Source organism: Oncorhynchus tshawytscha, linkage group LG02 (assembly GCF_018296145.1).
Source record: "Oncorhynchus tshawytscha isolate Ot180627B linkage group LG02, Otsh_v2.0, whole genome shotgun sequence".
Classification (NCBI taxonomy): Eukaryota; Metazoa; Chordata; class Actinopteri; order Salmoniformes; family Salmonidae; genus Oncorhynchus; species Oncorhynchus tshawytscha.
Genome location: NC_056430.1, coordinates 38,939,083 through 38,962,364, shown reverse-complemented (window position 1 = coordinate 38,962,364; position 23,282 = coordinate 38,939,083). Strand labels below are relative to the sequence as shown.

Sequence of the window (23,282 nt, the reverse complement as noted above, 5' to 3'; positions counted from 1 at the left end):
AAGCATACAGCTCACCTCACACATTTCTTTGACTGATCCGGCAGAATGGTAGGCTATGTGGTCCTCAGTTTTTATTAAATAGGCTCATTTTAGACAGGTGCATCTTATTGAAAAGTGGGCAAATAAAATCCTAAAATGAAAGGGTTACTAAGCAAACCTCAGTATTTCAGGCCCCCGCCTCCCACATCTCCAATTTGAAAGCCGCCTCTCTACTGGGAGAGAGGAAAGCTCTTTTTCGGTCAGATGGCGTCCGCCCCCAGGTTTCTCGCACCCACACAACCAGCAAAAAGGCAGCCAGCAACCAATACGGTTCGCCGGGGGAAGATAACTGCCAACGAATTCAGACGAGTTATGGGATTTAGCTGGTGTCAACAGCAGTCAGAAGTGAGAAAGATAACGATTGTACAGGAAAATAAAGCGATTATATAAATACATTTAAGGCATTTACAATAGGTTGTGTACAATAGCTTTTTAAAAAGTATGTATTTATCAAATCTCTTACATTGATGGAAACCTAGTTAACGGGACTGGATGGGACTTTAAAAAAAGAGTCGTCGAGGGATGAGACTTTCGATAAGGTACAAAGTGAGATAACAATTACGAATGCTGATATAACTTTATTTTTAGATAATCTAGCCTATTACGAGGTTCAACAGATTGCGCGAAAACTGGATTCGGGTCACTAAGTGCACGCAGGTCCCCTCTGCCAATTCAGCCATCGGACGATTTGAACGAGGTGAGATTATGCTGGAGTTATTTACATTTTTATGATGAAATATTACATTTCACATGCGTGTTTAGTTCCGTAGAAAGATGGATCATCTGTTATTGCCTTGCACTATGGATGTTCGCTTAATACTATTGTCATTGTTTTTAAAATTATTGTCATTGTTTTTTAAATTATTATTTTCGTAACCGTCGCTTTGTGCATCATATTAACTCGCAAATTCTGTCCCCATAAGAATAGACAAACTATTTTTAACAAACTATTTTTAATTCCCAGATCTTGAAAAAAACAAAACAATTGTGCATGTCTAAACTGTACATTTTTCCAATGACAATGCCATGCGTAATTGGAGAACACTTCCTGCATATTTGCGGTATAGAGGATTGGGCACCCACACGTGAAGTGTTGTCAAAGATGATCATCAATAATAATAAACTATCAGGAAAAGTAGGCTTTTGTAGGCTAGTATAAGTCTCTCATGTGTAGTTTGGGTTCAAATAAAAAATTGTATGGAGTGTTTTCAAGACATTTGATTGATATTGACTTCATGTGTTCTTATATGAGACATTCTGCAACATAACAGATAGTCAAACGGTGTGACACATTTCTCAATACATGTATTACATTCATTGCGAAAAGGTATGGGTCTTGACGCATGTGCTCCGAAATTGATACATAAACATGCATCAAGATGGTTGAGCATTAGGCAAAAACTGGTGAAATTCAGACAGACAGGCATACAATACAGTGCCTTCAGAAAGTATTCCCACCCCTTGACTTTTTCCAAATTGTCTTGTGTTATAGTCTGAATTTAACATGGATTCAATTGAGATTTTGTGATCTACACACATTACCCCATAATGGCAAAGTGGAATTATGTTTTTAGAAATGTTTACGAATTAATAAAAAATGAAAAGCTGAAATGTCTTGAGTCAATAAAGCCCCGTCTGCATTGGAACTTTGAAATCAACTCTGTTGGCATGACCTTGCTGGGTCTGCTCAAATTGCGTATCCACTGCCTCCAAAAATAAGAAATTATGTCATGTTTGCTTTCAATACGACCTGGCCAGCAAAAATTCCCGCTAGCTAGCTAGCTTATTTCAACTCTGATTTGCTAGCATTTGAGGGCTGACTGTTCTCATAAAAGTTTGTGTAGTACAAAAAATGAATGAAGGACCCACCTATGGTGCTGATTCGTGTCATGTCTGACTACTGCAGTACTGCTTATCTAAGTGCTAGCTAACAGCAACAAGCCCAGACGAGCTAGCTACATTGTGTCAGCATCCAGCGGTGATCAGTTTGGTGGTTGTGTAGTAACGGCTCCACCAGCCCGAATTCTAATCGAGCTGGCACTAGTTGTGAAGGTTTCCTTAGACATAGCTCGAATTTGGTACTTCCATTCGAAACAGCTCGAATTTTGCACTCACGGGGCTTAAATGGGGCGTTGCTTTTTCTTGGCCAGGTCGCAGTTGTAAATGAGAACTTGTTCTCAACTAGCCTACCTGTTTAAATAAAGGTGAAATAAAATAAAACATAAAAATGAAGTATTCAACACCTTTGTTATTACAAGCCTTAAAAATATTTGCTTAACTCACATAATAAATTGCATGGTGCAATAATAGGGTACACCCTGTTGCTGCAGTCATCTGACCAAATCGCCCTCTAGTGGCCTCATGGGTGGAATGTTATATTTTTCATAATTAATACACTTTTACACAGGAAATACCAAACGTCTTCTGTGATGTATATAAAGTGTCATATTGGGATGCAAACAAAAAATGTCATACATTTCAACTGCCAGATTAATTTTTTTCAAAGCCCATAACCATGTGTGAGGTTTATACTTTTGTTTCAAAGTAGATTTGTTTAAGACTACCAAGAACTAACAGATTTTGCAGTAAAAGGTTAACATGAATTTTGAATGACTACCTCATCCTTGTACCCCACACATACGATTATCTGCAAGGTCCCTCAATCGAGCAGTGAATTTCAAACACAGATTCAACCAAAGACCCGGGAGGATTTCCAATGCCTTGCAATGAAGGGCACTTATTTGTAGATTTTAAAAAACAAGCAATAGCGCTAAGCACAGGAAAAATCCTAAAGGAAAACCTGGTTCAGTCTGCTTTCCAACAGACACAGAAACAAATGCCCCTTTCAGCAGGACAATAACCTAAAACACAAGACCAAATATACACTGGAGTTGCTTACCAAGACGGCATTGAATGATATTGAGTATTGCCTAAAATCGGCTAAACTCCTTGGTAAGATTTGAAAATGGCTGTCGAGCAATGATCAACAACCAGCTTCACAGTCTTGAAGAACAAAAAAAATATTAATGTGCAAATATTGTACAATCCAGGTGTGCAAAGCTCTTAGAGACTCACAGAAAGACTCTCAGCTGTAATCACTGCCAATGTTGATTCTAACATGTATTGACTCAGGGGTGTGAATACCTACAGTTAAAGTTGGAAGTTTACATACTTAGCCAAATACATTTAAACTCAGTTTTTCACAATTCCTGACATTTAATCCTAGTCAAATTCCCTGTTTTAGGTCAATTAGGATCATCACTTTATTTTAAGAATGTGAAATGTCAGAATAATAGTAGAGAGAATGATTTATTTCAGCATTTTTCACATTCCGAGTGGGTCAGAAGTTTTACATACACTCAATTAGTATTTGGTAGCATTACCTTTAAATTGTTTAACTTGGGTCAAACATTTCAGGTAGCCTTCCACAAGCTTCCCACAATAAATTGGGTGAATTTTGGCACATTCCTCCTGACAGAGCTGGTGTAACTGAGTCAGGTTTGTAGGCCTCCTTGCTCGCACATGCTTTTTTCAGTTCTGCCCACACATTTTCTATGGGATTGAGGTCAGGGCTTTGCGATGGCCACTCCAATACCTTGACTTTGTTGTCCTTAAGCCATTTTGCCACAACTTTGGAAGTATGCCTGGGGTCATTGTCCATTTGGAAGACCCATTTGCGATCAAGCTTTAACTTCCTGACCGATGTATTGATGTTGCTTCAATATATCCACATAATTGTCCCTCCTCATGTTGCCATCTATTTTGTGAAGTGTACCAGTCCCTCCTGCAGCAAAGCACCCCAACATGATGCTGCCACCCCCATGCTTCACAGTTGGGATGGTGTTCTTTGGCTTGCAAGCCTCCCCCTTTTCCTCCAAACATAACGATGGTCATTATGGCCAAACAGTTCTATTTTTGTTTCATCAGACCAGAGGAATTTTCTCCAAAAAGTACAATCTTTGTCCCCATGTGCAGTTGCAAACTGTAGTCTGGCATTTTTATGGCGGTTTTGGAGGAATGGCTTCATCCTTGCTCGAGCGGCCTTTCAGGTAATGTCGATATAGGACTCATTTTACTGTGGCTATAGATACTTTTGTACCTGTTCCCTCCAGCATCTTCACAAGGTCCTTGTTCTGGGATTGATTTGCACTTTTTACACCAAAGTACTTTCATCTCTAGGAGACAGAACGCATCTCCTTCCTGAGTGGTATGAAGGCTGTGTTGTCCCATGGTGTTTGTTTATACTTGCGTATTATTGTTTGTACAGATGAACGTGGTACCTTCAGGTATTTGGAAATTGCTCCCAAGGATGAACCAGACTTGCGGATATCTACAATTTATTTTTCCTTTTTTACCATGATGTCAAGCAAAGAAGCACTGAGTAGGCCTTGAAGGTAGGCCTTGAAATACATCCACAGGCACACCTCCAATTGACTCAAATGATGTCAATTAGCCTATCAGAAGCTTCTAAAGCCATGACATAATTTTCTGGAATTTTCCAAGCTGTTTAAAGGCACAGTCAACTTAGTGTATGTAAACTTCTGACCCACTGGAATTGTGATACAGTGAACTATAAGTGAAATATCCTGTCTGTAAACAATTGTTGGAAAAATTACTTGTGTAATGCACAAAGTAGATGTCCTAAATGACTTGCCAAAGTATAGTTTGTTAACAAGAAATTTGTGGAGTGGTAAAAAAATAGTTTTAATGACTCCAACGAAAGTATATGTGAACGTCCAACATTCAACTGTATGTTCATATTTCCGTATTTAATTTTCAATACATTTGTAAAAATGTGAAAAAACATGTTTTCACTTTGTGTGTAGATGGGTGAGAAAAAAAAATATTTAATGCATTTGTTATTCAAGCTGTAACAGCAAAATGTGGACTAAGTCAAGGGGTTTCTGAAGGCACTGTATAAACTCACAGACAGACAGACAGACATGACAGACATGTTTCTCTCTCTTTTCTCTTATCCCCCTCTCCTTCTCGCTCTCTCTCTTCTCTCTTTCTCTTCCTCCCTCCTTCTCTCTCCCTCTTTGCCTCCCTCTTTCTCTCTCTCTACCTCCTCTTTATCTTCCCATCCATTGACTTTAACTTTCATTTTCCGGATCATGGCGGTCCCTCGGTCAGGTGTAGGCTTGTGTTCATCGGGAGCGTCTGCTGAATGATCCCATATGTGAATTGTGTTTCTAGGATCAACCGCCGATGTCACTCAAAAACACATTAACCCTACCTTTCTGCCATGTAGTGGGGGTAGGGGCAAATACAGTGCCTTGCGAAAGTATTCGGCCCCCTTGAACTTTGCGACCTTTTGCCACATTTCAGGCTTCAAACATAAAGATATAAAACTGTATTTTTTTGTGACGAATCAACAACAAGTGGGACACAATCATGAAGTGGAACAACATTTATTGGATATTTCAAACTTTTTTAACAAATCAAAAACTGAAAAATTGGGCGTGCAAAATTATTCAGCCCCTTTACTTTCAGTGCAGCAAACTCTCTCCAGAAGTTCAGTGAGGATCTCTGAATGATCCAATGTTGACCTATATGACTAATGATGATAAATACAATCCACCTGTGTGTAATCAAGTCTCCATATAAATGCACCTGCACTGTGATAGTCTCAGAGGTCCGTTAAAAGCGGACAAGGAAGAACAAGGAACACACCAGGCAGGTCCGAGATACTGTTGTGAAGAAGTTTAAAGCCGGATTTGGATACAAAAAGATTTCCCAAGCTTTAAACATCCCAAGGAGCACTGTGCAAGCGATAATATTGAAATGGAAGGAGTATCAGACCACTGCAAATCTACCAAGACCTGGCCGTCCCTCTAAACTTTCAGCTCACACAAGGAGAAGACTGATCAGAGATGCAGCCAAGAGGCCCATGATCACTCTGGATGAACTGCAGAGATCTACAGCTGAGGTGGGAGACTCTGTCCATAGGACAACAATCAGTCGTATATTGCACAAATCTGGCCTTTATGGAAGAGTGGCAAGAAGAAAGCCATTTCTTAAAGATATCCATAAAAAGTGCTGTTTAAAGTTTGCCACAAGCCACCTGGGAGACACACCAAACATGTGGAAGAAGGTGCTCTGGTCAGATGAAACCAAAATTGAACTTTTTGGCAACAATGCAAAACATTATGTTTGGTGTAAAAGCAACATAGCTCATCACCCTGAACACACCATCCTCACTGTCAAACATGGTGGTGGCAGCATCATGGTTTGGGCAGGGACAGGGAAGATGGTTAAAATTGATGGGAAGATGGATGGAGCCAAATACAGGACCATTCTGGAAGAAAACCTGATGGAGTCTGCAAAAGACCTGAGACTGGGACGGAGATTTGTCTTCCAACAAGACAATGATCCAAAACATAAAGCAAAATCTACAATGGAATGGTTCAAAAATAAACATATCCAGGTGTTAGAATGGCCAAGTCAAAGTTCAGACCTGAATCCAATCGAGAATCTGTGGAAAGAACTGAAAACTGCTGTTCACAAATGCTCTCCATCCAACCTCACTGAGCTCGAGCTGTTTTGCAAGGAGGAATGGGAAAAAAATTCAGTCTCTCGATGTGCAAAACTGATAGAGACATACCCCAAGCAACTTACAGCTGTAATCGCAGCAAAAGGTGGCGCTACAAAGTATTAACTTAAGGGGGCTGAATAATTTTGCACGCCCAATTTTGCAGTTTTGGATTTGTTAAAAAAGTTTGAAATATCCAATAAATGTTGTTCCACTTCATGATTGTGTCCCACTTGTTGATTCTTCACAAAAAAATACAGTTTTATATCTTTATGTTTGAAGCCTGAAATGTGGCAAAAGTTCGCAAAGTTCAAGGGGGCCGAATACTTTCGCAAGGCACTGTACATGTATTGTTAATTGGATTAGGGTTAGGGTGATGTCTAGGGCCTAACCCTAACTCTAGCTTCATGTCCACATCCCGGCTCAACCCTTAACCTAACCAAAACCCTTTTCCAAGGGTGCTATTCTTTTGCTGTCCCTATAAGAGGACTCTTTGAAGAACCCATTTTGGTTCCAAGTAGAACCCTATTGGTTCCAGGTAGAACCCTTTTGAGTACCATGTAGAACCTTTAACACAGAGGGTTCTTCATGGAACCCAAAATAGTTCTACCTGGAACCAAAAAGTGCTCTCCTATGGGGATAGCCGAAGAACCCTTTTGGAACCATTTTTTCTAAGAGTATAACCCTAGCTTCATTCCTGGCTCAACCCTACACTAACCCTCACTTCATCTCCACATATTGGCTCAACCGTAACCCTAGCCATAACTCTAACTTCTTGTCCACATCCAAGCTCAACACTAACTCCAACTTCAACTTCCTAACCATAGCTCCAACCCCATGGCTAGGGTTAGGGTTGAGCCAAGGTGTGGACATGAAGCTAGGGTTAGGTTTATGGTTGAGGTTAGAGTCTGTCTGTCTGCCTGAATATCATTTTGCATTGAATGCTATGTATATTGACTTGTGTCAATTCTCTTGACACATATTTATGTTTCAATATCATGTCTGTGCTTTGAGAGAGGAGAGAGAGAGAGAGGTGGAGATGGGAGAGAGAAAGACAGATGAGAGTGGGGAAGGAGAGAGAGGGAGATGGTGAAGGAGGAAGGGGATTGAGAGCGAGGAGGTAGCGATGGATGAGAGAGGGGTAGGGAGGTAAAGAAGCAGGGAGAGAGAATGGAGGAGGGAGGAAGGATTATTCCATGTAGCAAACAAATTAATAAAGCATTCTGTCCACACAACACAATATATCATAACTGTTTTCTCCTTCCATTGATGAGACATTTATTAAACTTAAGTGGAGTCTTGAGTAACTCTCCTCCGGTCTGTTCCTTCTTTCCTGTCTACAGTCCTACACTATGTCTCTGCCGCGTATGCTGGGCGAGCTGCAGCTGTACCGGGTGCTGCAGAGGGCCAACCTGTTGGCCTACTACGACACCTTCATCCAGCAGGGCGGCGACGACTTGCAGCAGCTCTGTGAGGCTGCAGAGGATGAGTTCCTGGAGATCATGGCGCTGGTCGGCATGGCGACCAAGCCACTGCATGTGCGCCGTCTACAGAAGGCCCTCCGCGACTGGGCAGCCAACCCGGCCCTCTTCAACCAGCCCCTGGCCAACGTGCCCCTGGGCGGCATCCCGCTGTTCAAGGTGAATGGGACGGGTGCCAGCGGAACCGCCTCCAGCGGACCCAGGAAGACCCTGAGCAATGGACAGCCAGGGTCGCCGTTCGACAGGGAGGACAGGGCGTGCCTCACCCCTATGCACAGCGGGAGCCCCAGAAGCCCCTGCTCCCAGGCCTCGCCACAGCCCCCGGACACCCACTACAGGGGCAAGCTGTCCCCAATGGACCCCCACTGGCTCAGCCCAGAGCCGGATGGGAACAGTGCCTCGGTCTCAGCCTCAGGGGTGGACGAGGAGCAGCCCAGCCCACCTCTACTCCCCCCTCGTACCCCAGGTCCCTCCACGCCCCCAGCCTCCTCCTCCTCCCTCTCCCCGGTGGTCCTCTCAGCCTGGCCTGGGGGCCAGCTGGACGGGGAGACGGCACGGGCAGTGGGGGAGAGCGTGGACAGGCTCCTGAGGACCCTGCCCAGGTCGGACCCCAGAGAGGTGAAGACACTCCTTAGGATGAACAAGAAGATGGCCAAGACGGTGGGCCACATCTTCAAGATGGCACCCCAGGACATGGCCAAGGAGGAGGAGATCCGCAAGTACAGCCTCATCTACGGCCGCTTCGACTCCAAGAGGAGGGAGGGCAAGCAGCTCACACACCACGAGGTGAGGGCATCAGTGTTTCCACTAATAGAGTTATCTGTGTACTAATATATGTGTGAGGCTTGAGCATTCCTACTGGGCACAGACGTCAGTTCAACGTCTAGTTTTGAATTGTCAAGTAACCCGAATTCAATGTGAAATCAATCAAAAATGTCACCAGGTCATTGGATTTAGGTTAAAAGTTGGGTGAAAAAAACCCACAAAATTACGTTGATTACTTTTTTCAAATCCAATCAGTTTTCCACGTTTCTTCAATGTCATCACATTAAATGTTTTTTTTTCAAATGACCTGGAAACAACGTTGATTCAACCAGTTTTTGCCCAGTGGGTTGTATAATTTTTTAAATCATAGTGTTCATATCATTCTAATGTTCTCTTTCCCCTCTCACCTTATTTGATGTCCTCCTCATGTTCAGCTGATCATCAATGAAGCGGCCGCTCAGTTCTGTATGCGTGACAACGCTCTGCTTCTGCGACGGGTAGAGCTCTTCTCATTGGCTAGACAGGTGGCAAGAGAATGCGCCTACACCTCCACACTCAAGCATGCCAGGTAAGGGCACGAGGTTCCACTGTTTAGGGGGTTCCCCACCCCCGTCTGATGACCTTCCCACCCTCTCACCTTCTGTCTCTTCCTCTACAACTAGTCTGTGTCCCCTATGGGCCCTGGTCAAAAGTAGGATCTTAATTTGATCACTCTTTTGTTGCTGAGAATTTTCCTGCATAGCAGAAAAACTAACTTTTAGTGTATTTGAGTTTTAAAAAGGCATCTAAAGTTAGACATTTCCACTTAGAAAATTCTGACTTGATTTTCCACAATGAAAAATTAATCAACCTCATACAAAAATGTTCATTCATTATAATCCACATAATAATTCACATTTGCTGTTGCTGCAGGATTATGTTCCTGCTGAAGCAAACTGGCTCAAATTAAGATCCTACATCTGTAGGGAATAGGGTGCCATTTGGGATGCACACAGGGAAACCCAAATATAGAGAGACTTATACACTTAGCACACATAGCTAAGGCTGGCCAAGGTCATGCTACTCGTCAGACAGCACTGCAGTCAGTGCATCCGCTCCAAAACAAAGTCATACTTTGTGATCAGCTAAATGAAAGCACATTCAAAAACTCAAGCGTCTCATATAATCAATAAGATTTTTTTGTATATCTTTCAAAATCAATAATAATGTATAAAATCAATAATAATGTATGTGTTTACTGTTAGTCACATCGCCTCAAGTTTTGGTTACACAACATCAGTTTTTATATACTGAACAAAAATATGAATGCAACATGCAACAATTTCTAAGATTTTACTGAGTTACAGTTCATAGAAGGAAAACAGTCAATTTAAATACATTTATTAGGCCATCATTTATGGATTTCACATGACTGGGCAGGGGAGCCAGGCCCAGCCAATAAGAATTCGCTTTTCCCCACAAAAGGGCTTTATTACAGAAATAAATATTCCTCAATTTCATCAGCTAGTGCCTAGTCTCAGACGATCCTGCAGGTAAAGAAGCCGGATATGGAGGTCCTGGGCTGACGTGGTTACATGTAGTCTGAGGTTGTGAGGCAGGTCGGACGTACTGCCAAATTCTCATAAACGAAGATGGAGGCGGCTTATGGTCGAGAAATGAACATTACATTCTCTGGCAAAAGCTGTGGTGGACATTCATGCAGTCTGCATGCTAATTGCACGCTCCCTCAAAACTTGAGACATCTGTGGCATTGTGTTGTGTAACAAAACTGCACATTTTAGAAGCCTTTTATTGTCCCCAGCACAAGGTGAACCTGTGTAATGATCATGCTGTTTAATCAGCTTCTTGATATGCCTTACCTGTCAGGTGGATGGATTATCTTGACAAAGGAGAAATGCTCACTAACGGTTGTGTAAACAAATTTGTCCACAAAATTGGAGAGAAATGAGCTTTTTGTGCATATGGAACATTTCTGGGATTTTTTATTTTAGCTCATGAAACATGGGACCAACAATTTGCATGTTGTGTTTATATTTTTATTCTGTATATTTTAATTGGATATAATGAGCTTGTTACGGTTTTCTAGGTGTGAAGGAGAGTCGGACCAAAATGCAGCATGTAGATTGCGATCCATGTTTAATGAACGAACGAAAAACACGAATCAATAACAAACACTACAAAACAAAGAACTTAACGAAAACCAAAACAGCCTATACTTGTGTAAACTAACACTGAGACAGGAACAACAACACATAGGACAATCACCCACGACAAACTCAAAGAATATGGCTGCCTATATATGGTTCCCAATCAGAGACAACGATAAACACCTGCCTCTGATTGAGAACCACTCCAGACAGCCATAGACTTTGCTAGATAACCCCACTAGCTACAATCCCAATACATACACACCAAAACCCCAAGACAAAACACACCACAATACAAAAACCCCATGCCACACCCTGGCCTGACCCAATACATGAAGAAAAGCACAAAATACTTAGACCAGGGCGTGACAGAGCTACTACTTGCTAATGAACTAACAGACAGCAGGGCCAAATGAATCCTGGAGTTTGCACAAGAGGATTGCTCTTTTACTTTATTATTTATTTCTCTTATTACAGAACAAGTGCAGATGACTGTAGTTTATCATCCCAAAAGAGAGTGAAACATGAGGTGAGTGTGCTAAAGTCTCTGAACCCCTAACAAGAAAGATTTAAAACTATATCAAACTCTATTTTAATTTGTTAGTGTGTCTACAAAAGCTGTTTTGTCAACGTAATATTAGTATCATGTTGATCCATACAGCATTGGTAGACAATGAATAAGCTGTAATTAGAATAAATCAATGAAATTGCAAAAATTCATACACTGTAATTTATACCATAGATACTTTTCAATCAGCCCTATACTATATATTAATTTTATGCCATTAGTACATTTCAGTAGTAATTGCATTGTAACACACACACACTATGACATTTGGTGTGTGTTTCAGGTGATAGTGTCAGAATGTGTGTCCTCCCTCCATGGTGTGGAGGGTTCAGAGGGCGTGTCCCAGAGGGCTGACGAGGACAGCTTATCAGGAGACAGTCTGGACAGCTTAACACAAGGTACCGTTGAAGTCAGACGTTTACCTACACTTAGGTTGGAGTCATTAAAACTTGTTTTTCAACCACTCCACAAATTTCTTGTTAATTAACAAACTATACTTTGGCAAGTCAGTTAGGACATCAACTTTGTGCATGACACAAGTACATTTTCCAACAATTGTTTACAGACAGATTATTTAACTTGTAATTCACTGTATCACAATTCCAGTGGGTCAGAAGTTTACATACACTAAGTTGACTGTGCCTTTAAACAGCTTGGACAATTCCAGAAAATTACATCATGGCTTTAGGACCTTCTGATAGGTTAATTGACATCATTTGAATCAATTGGAGGTGTGCCTGTGGATGTGCCTGTGTGCCTGTGGACCTTCAAACTCAGTGCCTCTTCGCTTGACATCATGGAAAAATCAAAAGAAATCAGCAAAGACCTCAGAAAAAAATTGTGGACATCCACAAGTCTGGTTCATCCTTGGGAGCAATTTCCAAATGCCTGAAGGTACCACGTTCATCTGTACAAACAATAGTACGCAAGTATAAAAACCATGGGACCATGCAACCGTCATACCGCTCAGGAAGGAGACGCGTTCTGTGTCCTAGAGATGAAAGTACTTTGGTGCGAAAAGTGCAAATCAATCCCAGAACAACAGCAAAGGAACTTGTGAAGATGCTGGAGGCAACAGGTACAAAATGATCTATATCCACAGTAAAAATGAGTCCTATATCGACATAACCTGAAAGTAAAAATGAGTCCTATATCGACATAACCTGAAAGGCCGCTCAGCAAGGAAGAAGCCACTGCTCCAAAACCGCCATAAAAAAGCCAGACTATGGTTTGCAACTGCACATGGGGACAAAGATCATACTTTTTGGAGAAATGTCCTCTGGTCTGATGAAACAAAAATAGAACTGTTTGGCCATAATGACCATTGTTATGTTTGGAGGAAAAAGGGGGAGGCTTGCAAGCCGAAGAACACCATCCCAACTGTGAAGCATGGGGGTGGCAGCATCATGTTGTGGGGGTGCTTTGCTGCAGGAGGGAGTGGTGCACTTCACAAAATAGATGGCATCATGAGGAGGGAAGTTATGTGGATATATTGAAGCAACATCTCAAGACATCAGTCAGGAAATTAAAGCTTGGTCACAAATGGGTCTTCCAAATGGACCATGACCCCAGGCATACTTCCAAAGTTGTGGCAAAATGGCTTAAGGACAACAAAGTCAAGGTATTGGAGTGGCCATCACAAAGCCCTGACCTCAATCCTATAGAAAATTTGTGGGCAGACCTGAAAAAGCGTGTGCGAGCAAGGAGGCCGACAAACCTGACTCAGTTACACCAGCTCTGTCAGGAGGAATGGGCCAAAAAAGCTGGGAAGCTGGTGGAAAGCTATCTGAAACGTTTGACCCAAGTTGAACAATTTAAAGGCAATGCTACCAAATACTAATTTAGTCTATGTAAACTTCTGACCCACTCGGAATGTGATGAAATAAATTAAATCTGAAATAATCACTCTCTCTACTATTATTGTAACGATCTGGGTGTAGTGGGTGCGAAGTCAGGCGCAGGAAACAGAGATTTCAGGGTAGTGCTCTTTAATGCACAAACAGTGAACATAAGCCACCCCACGAAACACTGGGTGCTCACAAAAACAAATGCGGGGCCTAAAACAGTCCAGCAAAACCCACGAACAGGGAAAAACACATTCACCTCAAACGTGCACAAATGTCACACAAACAATCCCACACAAAGAGCAGGCGGGCCGGCTGGCTAATAAACCCCAACTAATCACCAAAATACATAACAGGTGTAACCAATAAACAGACAAGGAGGGTGAGGAAAGAATCAGTGGCAGCTAGTAGGCCGGCGATGACGACCGCCGAGCGCCACCAGAACGGGAAGGGGAGCCACCTTCGGTAGGAGTCGTGACAATTATTCTGACATTTCACATTCTTAAAATAAAGTGGTGATCCCAACTGACCTAAGACAGGGAATTTGTACTAGGATTAAATGTCAGGAAAAAAAAAATTGAAAAACTGAGTTTAAATGTATTTGGCTAAGGTGTATGTAAAACTTCTGACTTCAACTGTACATACAGTGTCCAGATCCAAATGTATTTTCTTTAACACTAGTATGTATATCAGCTCAAGTCAGTAAGTCTTGCATGTAAATACAGTAATTGTTGAACACATTTAGCACTGATCTTGTACAGTAAGTGTCACTTAATCATATTTCATTCCCAGACATTCTTTATGTGTTTCTCTAAATGTCACAGAGCCCCACTGACTACAAAGCACTATTGATAATAGTTCATGTTTTCTGTAGTGTCCAGCTATGTCCCAAATGGTACCCTATTATCTATATAGAGCCCTATGGGCCCTGGTCAAACGTAGTACATTACATAGGGAATAGGATGCCATTCTTGACGCAGCACAGTCTTGTCAAGAAGCAGCTTATGTGATTGGTTCAAAATGACATTTACACCTAACCCTGTCTGTCCTAATAGACATAGCCTCACAGTGCAACCAATCTCCATCCCCCCGCCCCCCCACCGACACCTCCATCCCTGCCAACTGGAGTCGCCATCTCATGCAACAAACGCTCATGGATGAGGGGCTGCGATTGGCTAAGATGGTGTCACATGACCGAGCTGGCAAGCTCAGCCTTAGGTCAGAGGGGACACATGCCACAGGTGACTTTCTGAATAATGGCTTACAAACATTATCATTCAAGAGTTATCATGCTAACACTCTTAAAGTGATAGTCTGACTTTTTCATGCCTAAAAATGTGTGTTATGTTGAGACGAGTCCATCCCACAACATTTGTTGTGTAGATTCGGCTGCATGTCTCTATCTCAATTGAATTGGAAAGATAGGCATTGTCTCATTTCATCATTTTTAAACGGTGCCTATCTTTCCCATTCATTTGAGTTTGAGACATACAGCAGAATCGAACTAAATCAACTCAACAAATGTCCTGGGACATTGACTGGGACATTGTCTCCTGATAAACCACTTTCGAGGTATGAAAACATTTGACAAACCTACATGATCACTTTAACATACTGCCCCTGTAGCCAGTATTGTTGTCTAGAGTGATGCCTCCCACTATCCGGAGCTGTTTCTCTAGCTGGGACTGGAGAAGAACTAAAGGAGAGAAATTAGTTGGGGGATCGAGAGGGGAGGCTGAGGAGGCAGCATCCAGCTACAGTTTAGATTAGAAAGTCATACTGAAAGTTGACATGGATGTTAGTACAGTCAAATTGCCATGAGGTCTTCTAGCATATGTTAATAATAGCGACACTTAAAATGATTGTACTTAACCCTTTCCTTGTCACATTTTGTCACTCGTCATTAAAATGTAAAAGTGAAGCCATTGAGATGTTAATAAAGCTACTGTGCAGTAGTACTGGGCTGTCACAGTAGGCAGGGTTGAGAAGATACAGAGAGAGAGAGAGAGAGTGGGAGAGAAAGAGTGGGAGATAGAAAGAAAGAAAAAAAAGAGAGAGAGAGAGAGAGAGAGAGAGAGAATAATGGTGGGGGGCCAGAGGAAGTGCTGTGGGGGCAGTAGAAACGGAACCCCCCTCCCCCTCACTCCTCACCAGCTGACGTCACATTGTGTTAGGCGTGTGGGCTGAAGGGCGGGATGGATTGAGAGAGGGGGCTAAGAAGTGGGTGGTAATTGGAGGGGCGTTGCATTGACTCACCAGGCGACAGAGAACAAAAATAAAAACCTGTGGGCAGGGAAATGGCACAGGCTTTTTTTCTACCTCTTCCTCGACTTCTTAAGTAGAGGGGAAAAACAACCAAAATGACATGTTTCATCTCTCTATGACGTTGGTCTCCCTCTCACTTCCCCTCCGTCGTCCGTTGTTCTTCTCACTCACTCTGGTTTCCTTCTCCATTTCTCTCACACTAACTCAAGGCAACACGACTTGTCTTCTCTGACTGTACTGACTCCATTTACAGTATTATCCTATTAGCTTATAAGTGGGTTCACATTTTGGCAGACAAAACCCTTGACATTTAAATTCAAGTTCTTGACATTTCAAATATTAAAGAGTGCTACCATAGTTGCATGGTGTTGTATTTCCCCTTGTATTATTTTGATTAAGTGAAGTACTCTATACCAATCAAATGTTCAGGGGGAGTAATAATGTATTGTCATCATATTGTCTCAGTCGGCCATATAGGCTAACAGCCCTTATCGTTCCTCTTCCAGACTTTGAGGTCAAGGTGGAAAGGAGGGGCTCGATAGCAGGGTGCAGCAGCAGCAGCCCTGGCAGCACCAAAGATGACTCGGACCACAGGGGAAAGTAGTGAAACCAACCACTCATCATCCTGAGAACCCATCAACAACCCTGCCTCTCAGCTCCACTCTGATCTTGGAGGGCACAACTCAGCAGGCTTTCCATCTGTACTTAAACCATTGACACTTGGGAGTACTGGGGAGGGGAGGTGGAATGAATCATTCCAATCTAAATCAATTTTGGATCCCAAATGACATCCAATTTCCTACATAGTGCACTACTTTTGATCAGAACTCTGGTCAGAAGCAGTGCATTATATAGGGAATAGGGTGTTATTTGGCACGGAGCCCATGATTGGCTGAATCGGGTGGTTCAGGGAGAGGTAAAACATCATAAACCCTCTAATACTATGGCCTTCCAATACTGAAATTGAGGGATAGGCACTCTACAACTTTACCTCTGTATATAGTGTGCCCAAACACTCCTGCGGGGGCATTAGCCACATGCATCCACAGGGCTACGGTAACACTTACACAAATGTAGGAGGTATGTCACACACTGATGTGACAATGTCTCTGTTTGCCCACTTTGAACATAATCCCAATCCCCATAATCCCCTCCTCCCCCACCCCGCCCCCAGGACAATGGATGCAAAATGTTGATATCATGACTAACTTTTGGTGCTATTTTCGTTCTGTTGATACAAGGTTGTCACTGAGATTAGGATAAGTATTTGTTATGACACTGCCGTTAAAGATTGGTTTTACAAAGTGTCACTAATTTGAGTGTTGACCGTTAGATGATAAAGGCAATGTGTACAGAGAAGATAATCAGGTTCAGAGGCCTTTTTCTTCCAATACTGCAGCAACTGTCACTGACACCCACTGAAACTATGTTAATTTAGAGGGGTGGGTTTGGATGTTAATATGTTAACACTATTGAGCCCTTAGATTAAATTTGTTGGTGAACTCAACATTCTTTGATTTAACTTAATAAGGCTTAAACAAGCAACAATAATTTGCATAACTCTTGAGGCAATTACTAAATTAGCAATGACAAGAATACTCATCTCCCGATGTTATTATTTTAATACAGTATGTATGTCGCATCAAACACTAAATTCTTTGATTATGAAGCTTTGGAGAATTCACTTTTTTTGGTAAGAATACATAGATGTTACTGGGAATGAATGGTTAAAAGAAAGGTGTTTGAATGGTTAGGAAATCAGGGAGAATCCAGGACATTACATTTTCTGCATCTGAAAAGGTCCCCTATTTCCTATATAATGAACTACTTCTGAACAGGGCCTGCCTCTAGTCAAATGTGGTGCACTATATAGGAAAAAGGGTGCAATTTGGATGGACACATTATTTCCATGAAGTACCTAAACTGTAACCTCCTGCCTCACAAGCATTAAACAACCTCCTCCGTTTGTTATGCTGAACAGCAGATTATTTATTTTGTTAAATCTCAATAAATGTTATTTTATTGTTTTAAAATTCTTGTTGTGGCTCCATCTGTTGCACTCCTTGTGAGGAAATCCATCCACCCCATCTGTTGCACTCCTTGTGAGGAGCATAAGTGTCAAATGTATGATAAGGCTGAAGAATCCTGCGTCATTCGAATGCTGCCAGTAATTCCAGAACTAATAGAAAAGCACTAGGTCCAAACAGTCATATTCCCACTCTCCCCGCACTATCACCACCACCATCATCATCACCGCCTCCGCTCCATCAAGTTGTTTGTTCCTTCCAGTTCTAAGCTAACATGACTGTATTTGTGATGTCACCTGCCTCAACTCCCTGTGAGCCCCCCCCCTTCCCCACCCCACCAGCATCATGATGAGAGAGCAGACTAAATATAGCGAGATATAGCTGCCAACCTGGTGGCTCATTGAGGAGTTCTGCTGTGTACTTTTGCATCGCTGCTCTGACTGTGAAAGACCCAGGTTGTATTCCGAATAGCGCTCTATTTTCTATATAGTATGCTACTTTTGACCAGGGGAATATAGGGAATATAGTGCCATTTGACACATCCCAAACACAAATGACTGATCACTGTGGGAAAATAATAAGCGGTTCCAAAAAAGAAATACATCATCTTTTCAAACTAGAATGTACATTTCAATTACAAAAACTACATAAATACACAAAGAGACAATATCAAAAGTATTATTTGAAGAAAATTGGCCTAATTTATTAATCAATTCAGCTCTACATTCAACAGAGAATCATGATAGAAATTGTACCTACATAGTGTCTGTGTTGGATGAAACCTCTTATCTCCAAAATAGAAAACAGCCATACTTTACCATTAACAAACATACAGTTAAGAACTTCAGAAGCTATTTTGAATACTACATTTTCTTGGCCCTAGAGTCGATGCATGTAAAAATGTCAATGCACAATGAAAAAAATGAATGGTTACGAAGTTACGAGGTTTTCCTTCGAAAGCAACGATAGGATAAATATGCAAGTATATTTCTATGTTTATACATATATTATGTGTAACATTATAATGGATTGTGTAGCTGTTTATAAATGACTGTATGTCCTTTTATTAGTTTTAGTAATAAAACAGTACCAGTAATAACGAGATAACTGAGACAAATCCCATGATATAGCCTACCATATGTTGTTACTGCCCTCTAGTGCTATAAGAAAACAGTGGTATATGTACATTTCTCAGTTTCATAGAAAACAGACTGTTTAATCAATACATATATGTTGTAAGAACCTTTTTCATTGAAATCAATAATACATTTCTTGGGGAAAACAAGCAAATCTCATAAATGGTCTAGGTGATGTGTGTGGAGGTGGCAGGTAGGTCACAATGCAGAAACAACTTTAAGGGGAAACCACTACTCAAGGTGATGCAGAAACAACATTATGGGGAAACCACTACTCTAGGTGATGCAGAAGCAACATTATGGGGAAACCACAACTCAAGGTGATGCAGAAGCAACATTATGGGGAAACCACTACTCAAGGTGATACAGAAACAACATTATGGGGAAACCACTACTCAAGGTGATGCAGAAGCAACATTATGGGGAAACCACTACTCAAGGTGATGCAGAAGCAACATTATGGGGAAACCACTACTCAAGGTGATGCAGAAGCAACATTATGGGGAAACCACTACTCAAGGTGATGCAGAAGCAACATTATGGGGAAACCACTACTCAAGGTGATGCAGAAATAATATTATGGTGAAACCTCTACTCTAGGTGATGCAGAAACAATATTATGGTGAAACCACTACTCTAGGTGATGTAGAAACAATATTATGGGCAAACCACTACTCTAGGTGATGCAGAAACAATATTATGGGGAAACCACTACTCTAGGTGATGTAGAAACAATATTATGGGCAAACCACTACTCTAGGTGATGCAGAGGAAACATTATGGGGAAACCACTACTCTGATGCATAAACAATATTATGGGGAAACCACTACTCTAGGTGATGCAGAAACAATATTATGGGGAAACCACTACTCTTGGTGATGCAGAAACAATATTATGGGGAAACCACTACTCTAGGTGATGCAGAGGAAACATGGGGAAACCACTACTCTAAGTGATGCAGAAACAATATTATGGGGAAACCACTACTCTTGGTGATGCAGAAACAATATTATGGGGAAACCACTACTCTAGGTGATGCAGAGGAAACATTATGAGGAAGCCACTAATCTAAGTGATGGGGAAACAGCTACTCTAGGTGATACAGAAACAATGTTATGGGGATTCTAGATTACGTGTTTGTGGAGATGTTATGGGGGAACCAGTGTTCTAGATGATGTGTGTGGAGTCGGTGCAGGGAACTAGTGTTCTAGGTGATGTGTGTGTGATGGAGTTGGTGCAGGGAAGCAGAGTTCTACGTCAGTGGTTCCCAACCATTTTCGGTTACTGTAACACAAACAGTTTTTTGCTCTGCCTGGAGTACCCCTGAATTACACCCTCATGTGCGTTTTACCAGTAAGCCCATGGTCTCATCGGTCTTCTCAAGTATTTATTTCCCCTGGTTGGGAAATAATGTTCTAGGTGATGTGTGTGTGGAGGTGGCACATGAAGTCTCCCCTGGTGGTGGTGTGGCCGGGGAATACAGCATTACAGAAGTCACACACATGAGACTGCAGCGCCACCTCTGACATCAGCATCATCCCCCCGGTCTGGCTTAGAAACTCACTGTCCAGGAAGGAGCCACATGCCGAGGGAATCTGAGCAGGGGAGAGGAGAGAGAGGTTTTAGGGGAGGCACAGGGATCGGGGGAGAGAGAGGACAAACAGATGTTACGTTTAATGACATGACTAGTCAAAAAAATCAAAGTAAAGGGGAGAAACCTACCCTGACCATTTGTCGGGTCATATCATCACTCCAAAATCGACCTGCTTGCTTCGAGTCCCCAGAGACACTGGAGGGTGCCATCTCTTCATTACCCCCAGGTAGGTCCAGAGGTCCTAGGGGGGTGGCTTTGAGGACCTCCTTCCTTTCTGTCCCTGGATGAGCAAAGTCCAGCCGTAGACTGCCCAAATCCCCAGCCAGTAGATTAGTGAGTGACCCCATGGCCCCAGATGGCCTTATAATGCCATAGTGTGCAGCAGGGTTGTGTGTTGGGACCATTGGGGTTTCTGGCCATGCAGGGAGAGCACCGGAGCTCTTCTGGGTACACTGGATTGGGATTGATGCCATTACGCTGGGGTCTCCATCAGGAACAGGGGCTCCTCCTAAGGAAGGAATAAGCATGTATAAGTAGTCGCTCAGGATAAGATCAGTTTGCTAAATGACAAAAATGTAAATGTAGCCTACTAGATTTATCGATATTGTATATATGCACTGAATTCACTGATTTTGACACTCATCGTAACACAAAGATAAGAACCTGCAGAATAGGCATGGCATGAGAAGTATATCATTTTTGGTACTACAACAAGGAAATGGGAGTGACCTTGCTGTGTCCTCAGTTTCTCTGTGAGTTTATTGAGTAAAGCAGCCTGCTTCAGACACAGCAAGCGCAGTTGGAGGAACTCCCTGTACAGCTCTGTGTACGCCTCCTCCATCTCATGAGCACAGGGATGTTTACAAAGCTATCTGAAAAGAGACCCGTACATTACAATGTACATGAAAAATTATAATGTTCCAGTCCGAAAAATAGATTTTGAGGAGGGACTTCTGCTCCTGTGATTGTAAAATGCTAAAGCTTTTTAAAGCTACAGCATGTTATGCTTTTGTCAGCAATGTGCCATGTATAGTTCCCTTCCCTCAAATTGAGTCTAAAGAAGGAAGTAATAAGGAAAATGGGGACCAAGTCGAGGGGAGAGTAGTCCTATCCTACAAAACACATCCGGTGGGTCTCATTACGTGCAAAGTCAAATACATATAGACATCAGTGAACAATTTTAATAATACCTGGCTCTAAATGTACTAATTACAACTGATATTTGGTATTTTAAACACATTTCTTCCCCCCAGACATAATCAATCACATTTGTCTTTTTCAAGAGGCATATTCTATTCGATTTATGACAAGAATTGTAAACTGTACATGCACTCTTACTCTCTACAAGGAACTCAAACAGAACGCTCTAATAACACATTCATAACAAACCAGGAAAACACAGACAATGTCATTACATGTGCATGTCTTGTACAGGCTTTCTATAAGGTCATGTTTAAAGTTCCATACATGTTTGATATATACAACCTACGAATTACCACTTACATTACATGTTGAAGTGTATAGATAGGACTTTTGTGATGATCTTTTAGAGTTGTATTTGGAAACCTACATATATGCGATGTTCTGTCATTACATTTAAAATAGCCAACTGTAATTATTGAAAACAAAACACATGTTATCCTAGCTTCAGACGTTGTTTTCACTGATTTAATCTACTGTACACGAAGTTGAGATAAGGTCAACTCTGGGCTAATTTTGGTCCAGGCATTTTAAATATGGAAACACCATAGTGAACACACTTAAACTGACAAAGGTGAAGATGAATATAACTTACGACCTTGTATGGTCTTCCCCAATGACACGACAGGATATCACTTTGAACACGATTTCATATCTTACATATATTGAGAAGAGGCAGAGTACTTGCCTTACTGTTGATTTTAGCCTACCTGTTAAACACAATAATCCCCGAAACAGGAACAGGAAAAGTTGTTCTTACCGAATGCCATTATAACCGGATCATCTGTTGAATTTACAAGAAGAACAACAGTAAAGTTGAGTTATTTCCGGAAAAACTGCTGAGCTTCGGAGCAGCACTTGACACATTGTTGATCTCTTAGTTGGTGAATCAAGGATTTAAAGTGGACATATATTAATCAGCACATATGCAGACAAAAGGTTATACATCTCATAGTGTCATATGCACACGAAGTCCATGATTAGAACCTTTATATAGGTAAAACAAAGAACAAGCCCACCACCTGGGGCGGCAGGTAGCCTAGTTTACTAGCGGTGGGCTAGTAAACGAAAGTGTTGCTAGATCAAATCCCAAATCCCTCTGCCCCAAGGCAGTTACCCCACTGTTCCTCATTTCGTTTCCAGTGGTATGGTTATGTAAACAATTTGGACCTGACAGACCCTTGATCATTTTACAATGCACCATACTTACAAAGTTAAGTAGTTAACTAAAGAAGTGACACCTAGAGTACAGTACCACCAACTACACACAACATGACATTTTCGAAAAGTGTGTGTGTGTGTGTGTTTCAAGTTTTATTGTCACATGCAGTGAAATGCCTTTATTGCAAATTCAGAACCCAACAATGCAATAATCAGTAAAAAAAAAACACGAGAAATAAGAATAAGACATATGAAATACACAATAAAGTAACTAAGTAAGTAAGCATACTATATACAGGAAATATTTAAAAAGTCAGTTCCAATACCATATTTACATGTGCAAGGATACTGCAGCGATGGAGGTAGATATGTATAGGGGTAAGGGGAGAATAGGCAACAGAATATAAGATAAACAGAGTAGCAGCAACTTGTATGCAAGTGGGTGTGCAGGTGTGTAGAGTCAGTATAAATCGATGTGCATATTATGCCTGAGCAAGCAAATGATGAAGTCAGTGTGTGTGT

The 23,282-nt window shown here is 41.7% G+C and overlaps 2 protein-coding genes across 12 annotated transcripts; one reads left to right on the top strand and one right to left on the bottom strand.

Moving 5' to 3' along the window:
• Positions 1-241: 241 nt before the first annotated feature.
• nab2 (NGFI-A binding protein 2 (EGR1 binding protein 2)) lies at positions 242-17,668 on the top strand. 5 transcript variants are annotated; one of them, XM_024375334.2, is made up of 8 exons: positions 242-384; positions 628-736; positions 7,915-8,838; positions 9,252-9,385; positions 11,442-11,493; positions 11,816-11,930; positions 14,432-14,617; positions 16,148-17,668. In XM_024375334.2, exons 3-8 carry the CDS (start codon positions 7,924-7,926, stop codon positions 16,243-16,245), a joined length of 1,500 nt encoding a protein of 499 aa, XP_024231102.1. In that variant the 5' UTR covers positions 242-384; positions 628-736; positions 7,915-7,923; the 3' UTR covers positions 16,246-17,668. The 5 variants fall into 5 exon arrangements, with proteins under 5 accessions (XP_024231102.1, XP_024231120.1, XP_024231111.1 ...); XM_024375343.2 differs by lacking the exon at positions 628-736 and having other exon boundaries at positions 247-578; XM_024375327.2 differs by having other exon boundaries at positions 247-736.
• A 676-nt stretch (positions 17,669-18,344) lies between these two features.
• Positions 18,345-22,828, bottom strand: LOC112215891. 7 transcript variants are annotated; one of them, XM_024375383.2, is made up of 5 exons: positions 22,810-22,828; positions 22,310-22,383; positions 21,129-21,271; positions 20,528-20,907; positions 18,345-20,400 (listed from the first exon to the last, which is right to left on the bottom strand). In XM_024375383.2, the coding sequence occupies exons 3-5, from the start codon at positions 21,238-21,240 to the stop codon at positions 20,221-20,223; spliced, it is 672 nt and encodes a 223-aa protein (XP_024231151.1). In that variant the 5' UTR covers positions 21,241-21,271; positions 22,310-22,383; positions 22,810-22,828; the 3' UTR covers positions 18,345-20,220. The 7 variants fall into 7 exon arrangements, with proteins under 7 accessions (XP_024231151.1, XP_024231160.1, XP_042154309.1 ...); XM_024375392.2 differs by lacking the exon at positions 22,810-22,828 and adding an exon at positions 22,622-22,771; XM_042298375.1 differs by lacking the exon at positions 22,810-22,828 and having other exon boundaries at positions 22,195-22,771.
• Positions 22,829-23,282: the final 454 nt, after the last annotated feature.

What these genes read in the sequence shown, in the direction of transcription:
- nab2 (XM_024375334.2), top strand. Translation starts at nt 7,924, where the DNA reads ATGTCTCTGCCGCGTATGCTGGGCGAGCTGCAGCTGTACCGGGTGCTG. An exon ending in TCTGGACAGCTTAACACAAG is followed by an intron (nt 11,931 to 14,431) that starts GTACCGTTGAAG and finishes CTGTCCTAATAG; the next exon opens with ACATAGCCTCACAGTGCAAC. An exon ending in AGAGGGGACACATGCCACAG is followed by an intron (nt 14,618 to 16,147) that starts GTGACTTTCTGA and finishes TTCCTCTTCCAG; the next exon opens with ACTTTGAGGTCAAGGTGGAA.
- LOC112215891 (XM_024375383.2), bottom strand. Translation starts at nt 21,240, where the DNA reads ATGGAGGAGGCGTACACAGAGCTGTACAGGGAGTTCCTCCAACTGCGC. An exon ending in GAAACTGAGGACACAGCAAG is followed by an intron (nt 20,908 to 21,128) that starts GTCACTCCCATT and finishes TTCCTTCCTTAG; the next exon opens with GAGGAGCCCCTGTTCCTGAT. An exon ending in TGACCCGACAAATGGTCAGG is followed by an intron (nt 20,401 to 20,527) that starts GTAGGTTTCTCC and finishes TCCCCTGCTCAG; the next exon opens with ATTCCCTCGGCATGTGGCTC.